The sequence below is a fragment of the Perkinsus marinus genome, assembly GCF_000006405.1.
Source record: "Perkinsus marinus ATCC 50983 genomic scaffold scf_1104296971434, whole genome shotgun sequence".
Taxonomy (NCBI): Eukaryota; Perkinsozoa; order Perkinsida; family Perkinsidae; genus Perkinsus; species Perkinsus marinus.
Genome location: NW_003202100.1, coordinates 286,964 through 302,375, shown reverse-complemented (window position 1 = coordinate 302,375; position 15,412 = coordinate 286,964). Strand labels below are relative to the sequence as shown.

At 48.5% G+C, this 15,412-nt stretch overlaps 7 protein-coding genes across 7 annotated transcripts in view; 3 read left to right on the top strand and 4 right to left on the bottom strand.

Annotated features, from left to right (window-relative positions):
- Positions 1–326: 326 nt before the first annotated feature.
- Positions 327–1,724, top strand: Pmar_PMAR010966 (Palmitoyltransferase SWF1, putative; the record flags this gene model as incomplete). The annotated part of the gene is made up of 7 exons (XM_002766940.1): positions 327–351; positions 406–469; positions 523–616; positions 663–720; positions 770–862; positions 920–1,037; positions 1,082–1,724. The coding sequence occupies 7 exons, from the start codon at positions 327–329 to the stop codon at positions 1,722–1,724; spliced, it is 1,095 nt and encodes a 364-aa protein (XP_002766986.1).
- Positions 1,725–3,063: 1,339 nt separating this feature from the next.
- Positions 3,064–4,877, bottom strand: Pmar_PMAR010965 (Eukaryotic translation initiation factor 3 subunit, putative; the record flags this gene model as incomplete). The annotated part of the gene is made up of 11 exons (XM_002766939.1): positions 3,064–3,193; positions 3,245–3,335; positions 3,384–3,516; positions 3,565–3,690; positions 3,740–3,844; positions 3,892–4,040; positions 4,089–4,190; positions 4,235–4,361; positions 4,420–4,559; positions 4,603–4,701; positions 4,752–4,877. The coding sequence occupies 11 exons, from the start codon at positions 4,875–4,877 to the stop codon at positions 3,096–3,098; spliced, it is 1,296 nt and encodes a 431-aa protein (XP_002766985.1). The 3' UTR covers positions 3,064–3,095.
- A 1,566-nt stretch (positions 4,878–6,443) lies between these two features.
- On the bottom strand, positions 6,444–7,570 carry Pmar_PMAR010964 (hypothetical protein; the record flags this gene model as incomplete). The annotated part of the gene is made up of 6 exons (XM_002766938.1): positions 6,444–6,535; positions 6,593–6,750; positions 6,988–7,058; positions 7,101–7,212; positions 7,260–7,399; positions 7,499–7,570. The coding sequence occupies 6 exons, from the start codon at positions 7,568–7,570 to the stop codon at positions 6,444–6,446; spliced, it is 645 nt and encodes a 214-aa protein (XP_002766984.1).
- A 741-nt stretch (positions 7,571–8,311) lies between these two features.
- Pmar_PMAR010963 (40S ribosomal protein S5, putative) lies at positions 8,312–9,290 on the top strand. The gene is made up of 4 exons (XM_002766937.1): positions 8,312–8,409; positions 8,554–8,668; positions 8,719–8,825; positions 8,878–9,290. Exons 1-4 carry the CDS (start codon positions 8,335–8,337, stop codon positions 9,160–9,162), a joined length of 582 nt encoding a protein of 193 aa, XP_002766983.1. The 5' UTR covers positions 8,312–8,334; the 3' UTR covers positions 9,163–9,290.
- Positions 9,291–11,959: 2,669 nt separating this feature from the next.
- On the bottom strand, positions 11,960–12,188 carry Pmar_PMAR010962 (hypothetical protein; the record flags this gene model as incomplete). The annotated part of the gene is made up of 2 exons (XM_002766936.1): positions 11,960–12,028; positions 12,081–12,188. The coding sequence occupies 2 exons, from the start codon at positions 12,186–12,188 to the stop codon at positions 11,960–11,962; spliced, it is 177 nt and encodes a 58-aa protein (XP_002766982.1).
- Positions 12,189–12,358: 170 nt separating this feature from the next.
- Positions 12,359–13,686, bottom strand: Pmar_PMAR010961 (hypothetical protein). The gene is made up of 4 exons (XM_002766935.1): positions 13,603–13,686; positions 13,400–13,467; positions 12,992–13,250; positions 12,359–12,937 (listed from the first exon to the last, which is right to left on the bottom strand). Exons 1-3 carry the CDS (start codon positions 13,651–13,653, stop codon positions 13,001–13,003), a joined length of 369 nt encoding a protein of 122 aa, XP_002766981.1. The 5' UTR covers positions 13,654–13,686; the 3' UTR covers positions 12,359–12,937; positions 12,992–13,000.
- Positions 13,687–14,905: 1,219 nt separating this feature from the next.
- Pmar_PMAR010960 (conserved hypothetical protein) overlaps positions 14,906–15,412 on the top strand; it is a gene marked incomplete at both ends in the record, with an annotated part of 1,598 nt that continues 1,091 nt past the window's right edge. Inside the window, one exon of the mRNA XM_002766934.1 lies at positions 14,906–15,014. Within this exon, the coding sequence (XP_002766980.1) occupies positions 14,906–15,014 (109 nt within the window). The remainder of the gene's footprint in view (positions 15,015–15,412) is intronic.

Sequence of the window (15,412 nt, the reverse complement as noted above, 5' to 3'; positions counted from 1 at the left end):
CTGGTCAAACTAGGCAGTGATGTGGTGACACGTGACGATCAACAGTGTAACCGCTCATTAAACCGATTTCGAAACTCAGAATCGCTTCTCACACGTATAATACGATGCTAGAATCGATTCTGAATTCTGAATGGATTCAATGAACATGGTGTGAGCCTATAGAGTTGCCAATTGTCACTACACAGACTCGCATGAATCGTCTAGTACATAGTGTTGAGTCAGGATCGGCGCATGCTTGACGTTTTCGAACACTGTGTTAGGGACTTCAGTGTTGATAGCATAACTTCAGTGACTCACGAGTGGAAACTCAACTGTACACGTTTGACATGGTAGATCATACGACTCACGACGGTAAAGACAACGATGTAGGTTATCGTTTATAGGTGTTCTTACTCGGTAAATCAGATGGCAACAGCGTCTTCGACAAAGTGTATCAAGCTGCCACTGAATATGTACCCAATGCACTCAAGTAATGTGGAATCCCGTTGAACTCTCGTCGATTCCTCATTCGACCTTCTTTAGGTTTATTCTGCGCATTCTTTGCTGCGGGTCTGAACGCGGCGGTGTCGCCCTGGATTCAGCTTGGAACTACACTTGCAATGAGGCCAACCCTATAGTAAACTCCCCTACTCTTCACACTGCTAGGGACCACTCTCTATCAGGTCCAGATAGTTTACCTCGCCCTAGTAGTAGGAGGTTACTTCTTATACGTTATATTTGGTGAGCATTTCGTTACTTCACAACGGCCGATCATTACGGCATTTATCAGGATACCCATTGCTCCCTAACCTCTATCTTGGAGGCTACCACAAATACGTCGGCTTTCTCGTTTTTGTTATTTGCATCTACACCTTCGCTGGAGGTGAGACATGGCGTAGTTGAGATGATCTGTTCGATTGTCCTGCCTGGTTGCCTTCAGCGTCTATAGCAGACCCAGGGGTCATCACTAAACGCAATGTCAATGCAATATCGCGGATATACCCTATGGATGACATACTATTCCACGAGAAGGAGTGTTCGACATGCAAGCAGCCTAAGTAAGTCGCCTCAGATTTGAGACAGCATCATGTAATATTCTCAGGCCGGCTCGTAGCAAACACTGTTCCCTTTGCAACTGTTGTGTGGCTAGATTCGATCATCACTGTGTATGGATAAACAACTGTGTTGGTGTCAATAACGTGCATTGGTTCATCGCCTTCCTATTAGCAAACACCGCCCTATGTGTATACGGTGCTGTGGTCGGCGTGATCAGTCTCATGGCGGTCGTCCAAGAGCGTGACCTGTGGAACGCTCGATTCATCAACCCCAGTACGGGGGAACAATTCAACGCCAGCAAGCGGATAATTCTTCAGTGGCTGCTTACACACGAGTACATAATGATTGCTATGATCACTCTGTGTACTATTATGTCTATTGTGTTGGTTGGTTTTACTTCCTGGCATTTGTATCTCGCGGCTTCAAACGTTACTACCAACGAGTCAGCTAAGTGGCGCGGCCTGCATGACTGTCTGAAGACGGAAAATCACAACGGAGAGTTTGGTGAGCTCAAAAACATCTACGACAAGGGATCGGTGTTGGCAAACTGGCGAGATGTCCTATGGGATCGTGTGGACACCCGCATTCTTGGGGCGGAGACCGCCGAGAAGCTGAAACGAAGCCCCCAAGTCTCCCAGAGCAGTGGTGGTCATAACAAGAGGTCGTCGAACAAGCGTAGGAAGCATTGAGTTTCGTGAGTGTGAAAGTTTGGTTTGTGTTGTTGAGTGTTAACGACATGGAGAATGATAGATTCATATGAGGATCAACAAGTTCACGGCTCGCCGTGACATGAGAGACCCGTCGTTGACCTATGCTTTGTAGAGGATTGCAATTCACTGTGTGTCTACTTGCTGACGAACAACGGTAAAACGTACATCATCATGACACCTGCAAGATTTGAAGCTGCACCCTTACTGTCATTCAAAGTCTCAACTGTTAAACTGCTGATCATGTTATATTGACCATAAGAACCGATACTTTGTCGACACAAGACACAATGATCGGTGTGACAGCCATTCGCGCAGTAATCCAATACTAACGCAACTTCACCATTCACATTTATGGAGTACAATTGCCGGTATATGCCGGCACTAGTGACTGTGATGGTATTAATTCAAGCTAACTGATACCTCACCCGCCACCAACCAGCTGCATCAGAGAGCCCAGCTAGTAGAATAGAGCTGCAGAGATACTCACCATTCAGCGCTTTCGGATTGGCTCAGCCCATTCACTAATGAGATACACGAGTCGTCATCGTCGTTTTTCAGAGCTTTTCGCTCCGGTGTCCCATAGTAGTATGACAACATTGCCTTATGGGGCTCCTCATCCATCTAGACATGCATCCAGTTGGGACAATCACCCTACGAGGCCATCACTTTAACTCTAATCTTGGACTTCTCGTTCTTGCCGATGTAGTTCGACAATACCTTGCCAGCCCACCAAAGGAAAATTGCGTCGGCTCCGACACATCCTGATGAAGACCATACGATGCCGTAGTTGAGGAACATAGGGCGCACGGCCGGCCGTAAGTAGGGCTGAGGTGGGATTAATAGCATCCAAAATTTAACCTCGCTGTTTTATCACCGATAATCTCCTGAGCATTTTAATGCGTCTCTTACTGTTTCTAGACCTCCCATCAGATAATACGATGACAAAATCTCATCAACTCCGCCGGAAGGCCGCTGTGTATGTGTCCGAAACTGCAGCGAATACCAACCGCTTCCTCCAATTGACAATACGGGTCGTGGGCATGCTCTAGTTCTCTTCTGGCTGGGTCGAAGCCACAAACGCAAGACAGCCGATCACCGTGAACTTCAACTAAAGTAAGCCATTATAAACCGATCCCTTATCAATCTTCGTGGTTCCGGATGCATCTAATCCTCTTGTTGTGGAGTTTCACCAACAACCCTATCAGATCCCTCGCCAGAATCCCAACGGTGGTCTCGAAAAGGAACACCTTTGCGGTAGGAGACCGCTCCCCAAAGAGCCCAACACAGCATTAACAGCATAACTCAACAGCCATACTATATAGAAACAGTCCCTAGTGAACTCCCTCGCAATTAGCTCTCGGTTTCGGTAGTTTCTCCCGAGGCGAGTCCACTGCGTCGGCCCCGGCTAGCCGTCTCGACCGAGATCTCAGCAACGTCTTGACTGATACCTACCGGAAAGTAAAACTTAATAATTAGTGAACAGCATTAAGGCCGCCTACCTATCATCTTGGTCAAACATGAGGCCAGATCGTTGACCCTATACACCACCATCAGAGCGCCAGCAAGGCTTCTCCCAACGCCTAGAGCGACCTGCCACGCGAATCAGGAATGCTCTTTACGACTTTCGACCACCACTACCTGGTTTTCTCTCTCGATAGAGCTAGTGAAGTAGTCTTCCGTCTTGAGACACTCCCTAGCTGCCTCCTTAGCAGCCACAAAATCCGCCTTAACATACACTGCTACCATAAGCTTGGTAAAGCAATCACAGTACCTATTCATACGTCCATACCCACATAGACCTATGAGCCCGACTTATTACCATTCTTCCTGGCCCTCCAAGTACTGTGCCAAAAGTGACACTGGAGTGCTCGCTGGTGTATCGCGTTTACTCGCGCCCGACTGTGCAAGTTGCTGAGGTGATATCAGGGCTACAATGGCGACGTAACTGATAGAAATGACGTAAAAACCGATAGAACCTTTCCCCCAAGACTCACCGAAGCAGATGGAAGTTACCCGTCGAAATGATAGCCTGCAGCGCCTTCACTCTGGTCAATAACATCACCAACTTGGGCGAGAGGCACAATGAAGGAGATGGCGCGCTGAGACCGAGGCAGCTGCGATTGAAAAAAGCACCAAGTGGTAGTACCGGAACAAAGCGAATAGACTCCAATGAATCAGCACAGCGACCGACTCTGCGTAGTTGCCAGCCCCTTCACCGACTGGTCTTGATGGGCCCGAAGACTCATACTGATAGAGCTCGAATAGCTTACCGATGAGGTCGACACTTGCATCGAACTGAAGATACACTGCAGCACGATATCCCCAGCGTCCATGAACGACTACCTGCCCAGTGAGAATAGCACATGCTAGAGACCCCCATAAAGAAGACAGCATATACTTATGATGTTGCTTCGGTCCTAGGTAAGTGAGCAACGTACGATACACCTGTAAAGATACTAGTCACAGAGATGAGCTAGTGAGTTTAGGACCTGTAGGGCTGAGTAAGCATCTTCATAGCGACCCGCCTGATAGTTCAGTCGGCCTAGGTGGTAGACTCTATCGAGGATGTCGTCAGGGAAGCCGTAGTCCAACACCAAGGCCCCGAAAGAAGACCCTCTGAAGAGATACTATCCACATCATCATTATCATCATATTCAACATTGCATCCCCGTACTCAGCATTAGCCTGTATCTTCCCCCAGAGCTCGGGGTCCTTGATAAGCTTCATAGCACTGTCAGCGGCCTGTTCCGCATCGACCAACTCCTTCTGCAAGGCATCCCTGGCTTCCGACATGTCTTCGCCCGTGAGGTCACCCTACCACACGCCTCCACTAACACCGAGTGAGACATCTTATTACCAGCAAGTCGACCATACGAGTGGCTCGGACGACTTGGATTCGAAGTGCCTTGATGCTGGCTTCATCGTAGAGCTGATGCTCCTCGATATAATCGATAATCTGATAACGACTCATCATCCACAAACCTTCCTAAGCTCATGCAAGGCTACAGGGAGCATCAAGTGGGGCTCTCTGATACCAACGAGGAGACTGCGATGAAAATCCACAGCCTTTCCAGTGAGGGAAATAGAGCCGAAGTCCGGTGGGGGAGGGAGAATAGCGGTGGGATTCGACATGATGATGGTGAAGACAACGACGAGTGCTCAATGTCTAAGTCGATTACTCCCAGGCCTTGCGACACCCTAGCATACTGTATCAAGCTTCAGCCAGTGGAGTAATACGCAAATAGTAGAGCATCATCGAACTGTGAGGTTTTCCATCCCAACCACACAGGTTCCAGACGCGGTGATGACTTTTAATCTTCCAATTATCGACTCAATCAATTCAGGAGATTCTTCCTAACGGAATACATAATCATCATCATCAATCAGAGCTGAACCCTGGGCGAAGAGGCTCCGTCCGTCCGCGCTTCGGCCGCCAGTTAATGAGAACGGTAAAATATCGCTCGCCGACGACAGCTCGGAAGCTCAAGATCCGGGGCCTATTTCACCAAGGTTTCCTGGCGGTTGCGTTAATCGCACCTCATCATAGGCTTGTACTCTCGATGAAGCAAGGTTGTTGTTATCATCAAGTGAAGGATACTCAACCAGGAAGCTCATCGGCATTTCGTATCTATCCTGCCTGGTGCCCTCTCGAACAGGCATCGAGAGCGCCTCAAGCGATTGTGGAAGCTCATGCCAATAGTGACTAATAACACCAGTAGATGCAAGAATATCGTCGATATCCTTGCTAGGAAACATCAGCATGAGTATCGATCGGGCCTTCAGTAGCTCACAACCTCCACCTATGTGAGGCCACTCCTCTTATCACAGGCGAGCGTGAGAGATTAGGAATTGAGGCCTTCAACAGCTTCCATCTGACTTTCTCTTTCACCCCCGTAGTCGACTTCCTCTGTGATTGTCGGAGGCTCTCTTTGGCTATGGTCAGCCTCGTATGGCTCCAGAGATAGGGTAGCAACATGAGATAGTTGGCACTTGTTTCCTCTTGCAAATTGCCGCGACTGAGGGTTGGAAGTTTTGTCGGCAGTGATTTGGAGGATGTTATATGACGGGGAATCGCAGCGGTCCGACAGCTATAAAAACTCAGTGTATGTAGAGTGTCGATGGAGGCAAGTTCGATTGAATCTCGTTAAGAACGCAGTCAATGATACCACAGATCGCTCCATTATAAGGGTCATGAATATTTCGGAGGAAACTCTTTGTTGGATTTTCTACACTTCTTCCTCAAGTCGGGTATTATTCCTCATAATGTTGTGAGACAACTCTCGAGCTCAGCTGAGGAAACCGAACACATATTCCGACACGGCCTTGTTGGATTCGCAAGTCACGCTCAAGTACTTCGAGTGGTATGAGTAGAGCTCAGAATGGCTGAATTGATACTCACTGAGTATCAATTCGAATAGGAAACTCAGGACCCCGCATTAATCCGATTGCCGCTCCATCGTATGAACACTCGTCATGAATTCAACACAAAGTAGAGTATTTACGGTACGACAACGCATGGAGATTCAAACCTGTAAACTTGCGAGTGATGCTGGTGTGAAGCTCTCGGGCGTGTGATTTCCGATGTGGTCTATATAGGACGACGAATGATGTGCTGGTAGCAACATCATTCCCACTACTATGTCCCTTAAAAACCTGAAGTCACTCCACCGTCTTTCGACACGCCTAACCTAGACGAGCTTACTTGCCGTAGATGTAGCTGATTAGCCTCAAGAAGAATATGATGATATTGAACTGATTCGCATAAGCCAACAATACATGCCCAACGATCCCTGGCAAATACCGTCATCACGACCGCAGCGTAGTGATAGTAGTAGTTGCAGTCTCACCGGCCAGACACCAAGTAGAGAAGTAGGCATAATGCTTAGCCTTGTGTGTGTACATGCTCCAACAGCCTATCCCTAGATACACGACAGTGTAGACTATCTCAGCCCCCACTAGAGTCCAGAAGATGATGCTCATCAGATGATGGGACGACGACCTATACCTATCCACGATCACATCAACAGTGTTGGAATATATTTGTTCGCTCTCCTCAGCTGAGCTCGCTGATTTAAGAGGTTCATATATGAATAATTCGTATAGAAATGTTAAAAACGAACAGAAATTTCCCAAAATTTTCTCAAAAATTCTCTATTGTCGCCGACACATGTAGTTGATCATGTGCATATTTTACTATACTGCACATCAAGTCGTGCACAAGTACCATCAGCAGTAGGCCTACATCGCGGTGAGGTCATGGATGGCGATCGAACTATGGGTGATATGGAAAGCGGAGAAGAGCCCTTGTAAAACCTGATGACAGGATCCTAGTCGCAGGCAAACCCCCCGTCCTACCGCTTGCACGAACAGTAGGATAGCGAAAGCCGTCCGATGCCGCTCATACAGTATGGTGATCTCCTCAGCGACCATAGTTGGATCGCCACTGCCCAGGACGTCACCGAAGAGCCTAAATGCCGGGCGCACTCCCCCATTCCAATCGTACGAGCTACCTACCGTGCGGATATGTCAGCCGCAGTTAAGAAGCCATCCCGAGGTGTACGAGGAGGAGTTGGATCTCTATACCCACATGGATGGCTTTCCGAGAGGGAACCGTCAGGGTTGGAGAGGAGGAGAGGCAGACCAGCGCAGAGGATCTACCATAAAGACATCCTACACGTGGCAATAGTAGCGGCTGCAGCGAATGAAGCCACACTACTGCTAGTGCACTATGACTAACCGTACCGAGCCCGTACCCGTCGGACGAAGGAAGCCCTTCCCTCCTGCTCCTCCTGATCATGTTTGCTCTGCGTCCTGCTCTTATCCATTCATCAATGATATTGTTTTGTAGCCACTGACAATAGCTCTCACAGACCGTCCTTCTGTGACCAACACAATACCGACAAGGAACGATGAAATGATGCGAACGTAGTATGCTGCACCATAGGCCGACTCTGAGGCTAATTACAATGCATAACGCGGGGCTCTCCAATCGAGAATAACACGCTCCCGAACACGGACCCATTACGTTCGTGTACCCCTCACGGGAGTGGACGAGCTCTTTGGATCCGGGATGAGCCCATAGAGCTCCAACGGTGATCCCTGGAATGATGCAGCTGGAGAGACTATAGCTGCAATATGCGGTCTGCCCCTCCTCATTCCTACTTCAATACTAATCCAGGCGACAACACCGCTCTATCATGGCTGAGCATCCCACAACGTGCACCCTACACTCTTAGAGTGCTGTGAGGATTACTTCTATCCTGATCAATGCACGGCTATAACGTTGACCTCATTGTCGACCCTCCAAGTCGGCTCAGTCCGACCTTTCTCTGTGTGCCTCACGAGCTCTATGCGGTAGGACTGCCATTACTACTCTATCTTCCACTCGAGAACGGTGTACTCGTCTGAGACCTGATATCTGGCCATACCCTTCGATCGACAACGCGGGCATTGACAACAAAACCACGAGCCGTGCGACAGCACTACGATCGGCGCATTTAGAAATCGCGCTTGCGTAAATCTCGCTCGCCCATAGCTCGATCGACAGCCTCAATGAGGCGCCAGGATTTCTGTTGATTAGTCACCCAACATGGCTGCGACTGAGCCCAAGCTTTTCGGCAGGTGGAGTTACGAGGGTATCGAGACCTCTGATCTCTCATTGGAGGTGGGACCCGGGATGAGGAGTACTTCGCATTAGGCGCTGAGGGTCGTTCGGAAGGGAAATTCGGGAGTTTCTATCGCCTGTCGTTAAGTCTCGGAAAGGGGAGACTAGATGATAGTGGTCGTTATTAATGCTTCTTACCTTTAGGACTACATCGCCTACACTGGCTCTGCCTCCGTGTTCACTGCCCACACTGCTGGCCGTTACCAGAAGAAGCGTTTCCGCAAGGCTGTGTGCCCCATTGTCGAGCGTCTCGTCAACTGTAATAGACATATACAAGCTCCTCTCACCCACATTCCTGCTCTCTTTCAGCCATGATGATGCACGGTCGCAACAACGGCAAGAAGCAGCTCGGTGTCCGCATTGTGCAGAACGCCTTCGAGATCATCCATCTCCTCACCGATAAGAACCCCATCCAGGTACTGCCATTCAATAGCCTCTTCTTCCCTGAGTGATGGTATCATCTTGTAGGTTCTTGTTGATGCCGTTAAGAATGGTGGTCCCCGCGAAGACTCAACCCGTATCGGTTCCGCTGGTGTCGTCCGTCGTCAGGCCGTCGATGTCTCTCCCCTCCGTAGGGTCAACCAGGCCATCTATCTCATCACTTCCGGCGCCCGTAACTCCGCCTTCCGTAACATCAAGTCGGTCTCCGAGTGCTTGGCTGATGAGATCATGAACTGCGCCAAGGAATCCTCAAACTCCTTCGCCATCAAGAAGAAGGATGAGATCGAGCGCATTGCCAAGGCTAACCGATAAATGAGTATTTACCGCCGTGTCCGATATCCCTCCTCATGCAGAGGTTTAACGCCTCTCACAGTGATGGATTTATGTCGTGACAAGGAAGCTTCGGTTTCTCGTACAGCTGCTGGTTATTGGGTGCAGAATCGTTTGTCTGTTGCGTTCCTAATAATTCTTAATACGAACAGAATCGTTCGAGGGGCCAGCGTATTAACGGCCGAAGTGATCGTTGTGCGGTTCGTCTCGGTTACCGCGTACTTGTGGTGAGAAATAACTAGTTTATTGTTAGCTAGTCTGTATGTTGCTTTGGCGTTGCAGGCGCTGAATTCTAGTAAACTTACTCGACAGTACTTGAGAATACTCAACAACTATTCAAATTCACGTCATGTTCATCGTGTTGCATATATTTGATGGTCTCTACTGGTAGCTTGCTGTTCCAAACTGCACAGCGTGCTGTTGCACAGATCGTCACATTGGTGACCAGGAATCCAGGCATCCTAATGGAAGTCGCATTGCTGTTTCCACATGGAATGGTGCTATCTTACCGGACAGTTGGCGTTGTTCTTTAAGAGCGTCGCAGGTGGACACTCCTTGCTGCTGTGTTGGCAACTTGTCGAAAAGGGAATTCCTGAAACAATCAAGTTAGACGTTCATCAGCTCCTACTGTTCGCTCACCTTCGTTCGACAACGGTCTTCCCAGGGGGGCCGACGAATCCTCTTTTTGTCTCGTATGAGCTCCCACCATGAACGGACTGATTTGAGTTGATCCACCACCGCCACCAAACATGCTGTTCCAGGGTGTATCAGTGATCTTCTGCGGGGAATAGTGCATCGCTGCAGAGTCGCCCTGTTCGGATCCAGGGCGAGTTGATTGTTGCGATACGCTGAAGAGGGAATAGAGTTCCTTCAGAGTTCATGGGGTGCAGTAGAGCATGGACATCGCTCAAAATCTCATCCAAATCACAGTTTCACGATTATTCAACAATTGAAAATTTGTTCATCTAAGGTGGGGCGACAGCCACCGAGTGATGAACTATATGGTAACGACATCTCACCTCGCACGATCGAACTCGTTGATCGGCATCGAGCTCTCTCGAAAAGTGGTATCATGTAATCTGAGTGACACTATTGTACTCACCGCCCGCAAAAGAAGTCGCCATTCTGCTACATCGAATCACATTCCCTACTAGCTCCTAGCATGTACTGTGGTGAGCTCCTTCGATCCGTATACCTGAAATGATAATCAGACATCGATATGAGGATGCTGACATTTTACCTTTTCTCGGGCACTCTTGATGGAGAGCGAAGGCTGCTCAAAAACTCCATCACCTCAGGGATGTTCCGAACAGTGTCTGGGGGTCTTTGGCAATCCACCTTGGTTAGATCGAAATACTTACTAGACTCCATCGGATCTGATGACTGGTGTGAATCGCGTAAGCATCGCGTATGTGGCTCACATGAGGGTTGACCATCCACGCTGCTACCACCACGCATTCTAGCAGGAGGGCGATGGTGATCAGCGTTTGAATGTCGTTCGCGAGGAGCGGGTTGCTCCTTGATTTCCGTGAGCAGCTCAACATAGGCTAGCGCCACTCTCTTCGTCCATACTTGCGGTGTCACAGTTCGGAGATTTTGACATTCTCTGATGAACTTCTTCAAGTTTCCATGTCCTTGTTGCCAGTCAGTGCGGAAAAGGTGTATGCGTTCTAATAAACTCGCTTCAGCGGATATCCTCGCTGTCATATGAGATGATTGCTAATAGCTGATCCCGATTCCCTCAACGATACTCTCCACACCGAGGATACGAGGCCCTATGACAGAACGCAAGTCTTGGTATCAGCTACCACAGCTATCTACCACAAACAAGGAGTCAGAGATTCTAGCCAGTAGACATCTCATTTATCAGTAATGAACCAACACTGGTTCGAAAAAAAAGCATTGAGAAAAAGAAGCACTTCAGTATCACCACTACCAAACAATGAACACTACGTGCATAGTTGAACTCATTGGGCTGCGTTCGTTACGCAACAGCGTAGCGCCCCTCACTGGGGAGCATTCAGCAATAGCAGCAGTACTTCATTCCTTCAAAAATAACGGTTATAAGAAAAGTCAAACAGCACAACTCACGGAAGTCTCTAATGATGCTTCTGTGAACAACCGATGATCCGGGTCGATTACTGAGTCGATACGGTTAAAGTCTCAAAGTAAAAATCGGTCAAAACTGGGGTCATCATAGCAGTATGTGTGAGGTGTTTTGAAGGAAGCTCAGGACACCGTAGTTATCGGTCTCAGCCTGGTGATACCTGCCATAGAAAGCATCCGTGTCACTGGTATCCCATTTCTCCCGAGAGAATGCTCTTTAATTTCGAGAGCGGCAACAAGAATGCCACGAGTAGCAGCTATCACGAGGCACACCCCACGATGCACCCAATCAATGCCATGCGAATGAAAGAAGCTCGACTGGGGCTCAACGAGACTTGACCATAAGCAGCGCACCTCGTCTGCGCCTTCCATCGTTCTGTGGGTCAAGGAGCTTGGTCCCATCACACGGGCCTCCCGAACGTCATCAAAAGCTTGATCAACCAGATCAGCACATACTCTGCGAACTTGTACGGGGTCACTGCTGCCGCGACTCTTCGTCATAAGCTGGCGATAGATGCATATCTCCATGCACTTGCGTTGACGTCGTAAGAAGCTCTCCATGGTGATGGGTACATCGATAGTATCACCACCGAATGACGACGAAGATCTGGGAGAAAATGACAAGTAATCACCTCCTTATCCATACTCTCATCCGACTGCCTCAGCGTAAGGCTTACGTAGAATAAACTGAGCCCTCGCTGCTGTCCTGAGCATCGTCAATTTTATAGTGACCATGGAGTAACTAACATCAAGGATCATCAAAAATTGGGTACAAGATATGTTGCTGAACTCACCCCCAACAAGAATTTGCTGGGGTCCTCCTCAGCAACAGTGTTGTCGAGGAGCTCCTCCTCAACATCAGTGTAGTTGTTGACAAGCAAGTTCGAATCAGTATCGGCCATCGTGAGTCTTCAGATTGGCGTTTTTGTTCAAATTTCCCGACTAATTTTACCACTTCGGCGGAGACAGCCGGAGTGAAGGGAATGAGTTCAAGGGGGTATTAGCTGCGAGCAGACAATCTGAGTCGCCTTTCTCACCCAGCGCGCCCTTTGACAAACACCAGAGGTACATTGATTTGAGTGTGACCATAACAAGTTGACTATCTTCATGAATAGAGGGAGTAGAAAATACAGCGAACGAGGAAATAGAGGGACGTTAAATAGTGAGTAGCATCACTACTGGACAGAATATAACGGAGAACCCCTTCCACATCTTGTAGTCTACTAGGAGACTCCCTCAGTGAAAATGCAATGTAGACGGAACCACGTAGAGGGCCGACTGATCTTTCTGCAACAGCTTCACACGTTCGCAGTAAATTCAAATACCCATCTGATGATCATACCAACAGCGGACTGATAACAACAGATGACCATACCGATGATTTTGGTATGCAAGAGCAACGGACAAGAGCCGGCACCGATGGTGCATGCTATCGAGGTCGATTTAGACACTCGAAAAGTGCAGATCCACAACGCTGCCACGTTACCATCAATAAAAATCTTCACTTTCACGGAACGAATCGTATTCAGCATACACCTTCAATGAAAATGAAATACATTTACGTTTGACGACAATAATAGAACCACATCATCCATCAACCAGAAGATGCTAGCAAATGAGAATGAGATGAGAATGGTAGCTCTGTGGGTACCTACACACTGAGGTATAAATCACCCTGCGAAAACCCGAGCTTCCAAAGACACACCTTGGCCAATCAGTTTCGACCGTTCGAGTGATCCCCAGGTCGCAGCATTGTACGGTTGGTGATCGGGCTGGGCCCTCTCTTGCGAGCTTCAACAACTTGACTGAATGTGTGTTGAACTAGAGCTTGACAAGCTTGATGAACCTTCTCGGGATCGGCGCCTTTGTTGTGCATCGAGTTAGCTATCCATCTAGCTATTTCTTGACGCTGACGCTCAAAGAAATCCATGGATGACTCATCCGAATCGGTGCTTCTGGAGTGACTGAAGACAGACCACTTCACGAAGCTTGAAATTGATTCGCGATTGATGCAATTGATTGGCTCAGGTGGTTCCAACATTAACGGCAAATCCAGAGAACGCAGTGAGACGAAGCGATTGTACGAATAGGAATATCTATGTAAGGAGCTCACTCAGAACAGGTAGAGTTTGTACCATAACGGCCAGGGAGGTCTAAGCCACCAGAACCATCAGGCAGAACCTGTGAGCAACCATACATCGCGAGTTGAGTACCAACACGTCAGGAAGCTTCGAACTTTCATATATTTTCGATCGTAAAATGAGAGATGTAACGTGGCAACGATCTACGAGAGAACGGACGTGCGATATGTCCTACCATAGGGTGCAGTTTTTGTTGCAGAAATGATACCGCGGGAAGTGGAGGCATGCACTTCACGTGGAATTTGTGTTACACTGAACTGCAAAACAGCCACACTCTCTCAATGCACTGTACACCAACCAAGACCGAGCTCTCAATCTCATCGTCTGCGATTTCGAGTTAATTGAATAGTATCAAAACTTCAAAATTTCAATGATCGAAATGTTAGACTTCTGACGGCCCCACAAAACACAACGAGTTGTGGGGTGCTTTTACCATCTCGACTCTATGTAAGCGAAATCTATTCGGGAGAGCGAACACGTCACAGTCCCGCAGTACATTCGCTGATGCAACGATCGACGATGACAGATAACGCGGAAGACGTGATGGTTTGAGAGCGCGATCGATTCCAAATGTTACTGCGCGCGCCATAATGATCGATTAGGTGCGAAATTCCGTGTAAGGGTTGTTGAGATGAGGACACGGAGATTATGCGGCAAGATGCCAGCAACTCAATACCACAGACGGGTGGTTAAAAGGCTATGTTTGTCGATGAACGTGTACGCAAACACGTTGTGACGCCACTTGCATTCTTGCCACTTCTCAACGACCTGGTTTTCAGTGTAAAACACTGAATTGCGATGAGAAGGGGCCGGTTTTACAAGCCCCCGCAAGGCACGAAAATCGGGTAAATTACAAAATCCGAGGAAGAACGACAAAATCCAAGGAGGGTTGTCGCTCGTTCTCAGCAGTTCGGGTTTCTGGTTGCCTTTGGTGACAGCTTTCACCCGTGTAGCAGCTCGGGCTCCTGGTTGCTTTGATAACAGATTTCATCTTTATAACAGTTCGGGTTTCTGGTTGCCTTGTCGGGTTCCGGGTCTACCCTTCGACTTGTATTCCTTGGATTTTGTCGTCTTCCTTGGATTTGTATATCACCCCACAAAAATCGTAAGGCGCTAGGCGATTTCTGCGCCTTTCGGCGGTCAGGCTCTTTCAGAAAGACCATAATTCGGGGACTAAGGTAAGGCGGAGGTCGGAAAGGTTCCTTACCTTAAGGCACCTGCGCCTATGAGGTGAAATGAGGGCACCTCCTCACGTGAGGTGAATCACCTCAGGTGGTTTCACAAGGGCACTTTAGGACCCCCCACCTTACGGGCCTTAGGGTAAGGTAGCTCCGGAGGTACCTTACGGCACTTTACGCCCTCCGCCTCACCATGTTTTTGTCTTTCGCTCCGTTCTTATGCCGAACCCAATGCGGTCTCTCCGCGGAGGTTCAAAATTCCGGCCTGTTAGTGCGTGTTGAGCTCTGACCGCTCCCTGAATGGCGGGTTTTACACCTGATTTCGCCGCGCATTCGCGTTCTCTTGCTGTGCTGGTCAGTTTCGGCTGGATGCTTCCAAATGTAGGCTGGAATATGGAGGAATATCTTTGTAATAAAAGATGCTCTTTCTGTTGATGCATAGCACTAGATTAGGTTCGTAGTTATAGATCTACTTCTTTAGTAAAGGAAAGAAAAGTTGGTATTTCGAGGCATGATTTCAACGCGGGTATACTAAGAATTTGTGGACAAATATTTTTACCACTTTTCGACTTCTCACCAACTACGAAGAGTCATGGCCTGAAACTCGAAGGTTGTATCATGTGAACTTCACACTGTGAAGCATAACAGCATACTCCCCTGAGCTACAAGATGGTACTCGTACAAGTGAGTGTGAACGAGGCGAAAAACCGGGTATGCCAACAGTGGCGTAGCTGGCCTTTACGCCAGGGGGGGGGGGGGGCAGGGTTAGGGGCGGGTTAGCATTTGAGGGGGTCTGGATTCCAGACT

Bases quoted from the DNA above. Each gene is read 5' to 3' on its own strand.
- Pmar_PMAR010963 (XM_002766937.1), top strand. From the start codon at position 8,335: ATGGCTGCGACTGAGCCCAAGCTTTTCGGCAGGTGGAGTTACGAGGGT. The intron at 8,410-8,553 runs GTGGGACCCGGG...TCTTACCTTTAG, and splicing joins CCTCTGATCTCTCATTGGAG to GACTACATCGCCTACACTGG. The intron at 8,826-8,877 runs GTACTGCCATTC...ATCATCTTGTAG, and splicing joins CCGATAAGAACCCCATCCAG to GTTCTTGTTGATGCCGTTAA.
- Pmar_PMAR010961 (XM_002766935.1), bottom strand. From the start codon at position 13,653: ATGCCTCCACTTCCCGCGGTATCATTTCTGCAACAAAAACTGCACCCT. The intron at 13,468-13,602 runs GTAGGACATATC...GGTTGCTCACAG, and splicing joins AACAAAAACTGCACCCTATG to GTTCTGCCTGATGGTTCTGG. The intron at 13,251-13,399 runs GTGAGCTCCTTA...GTCTGTCTTCAG, and splicing joins ACAAACTCTACCTGTTCTGA to TCACTCCAGAAGCACCGATT.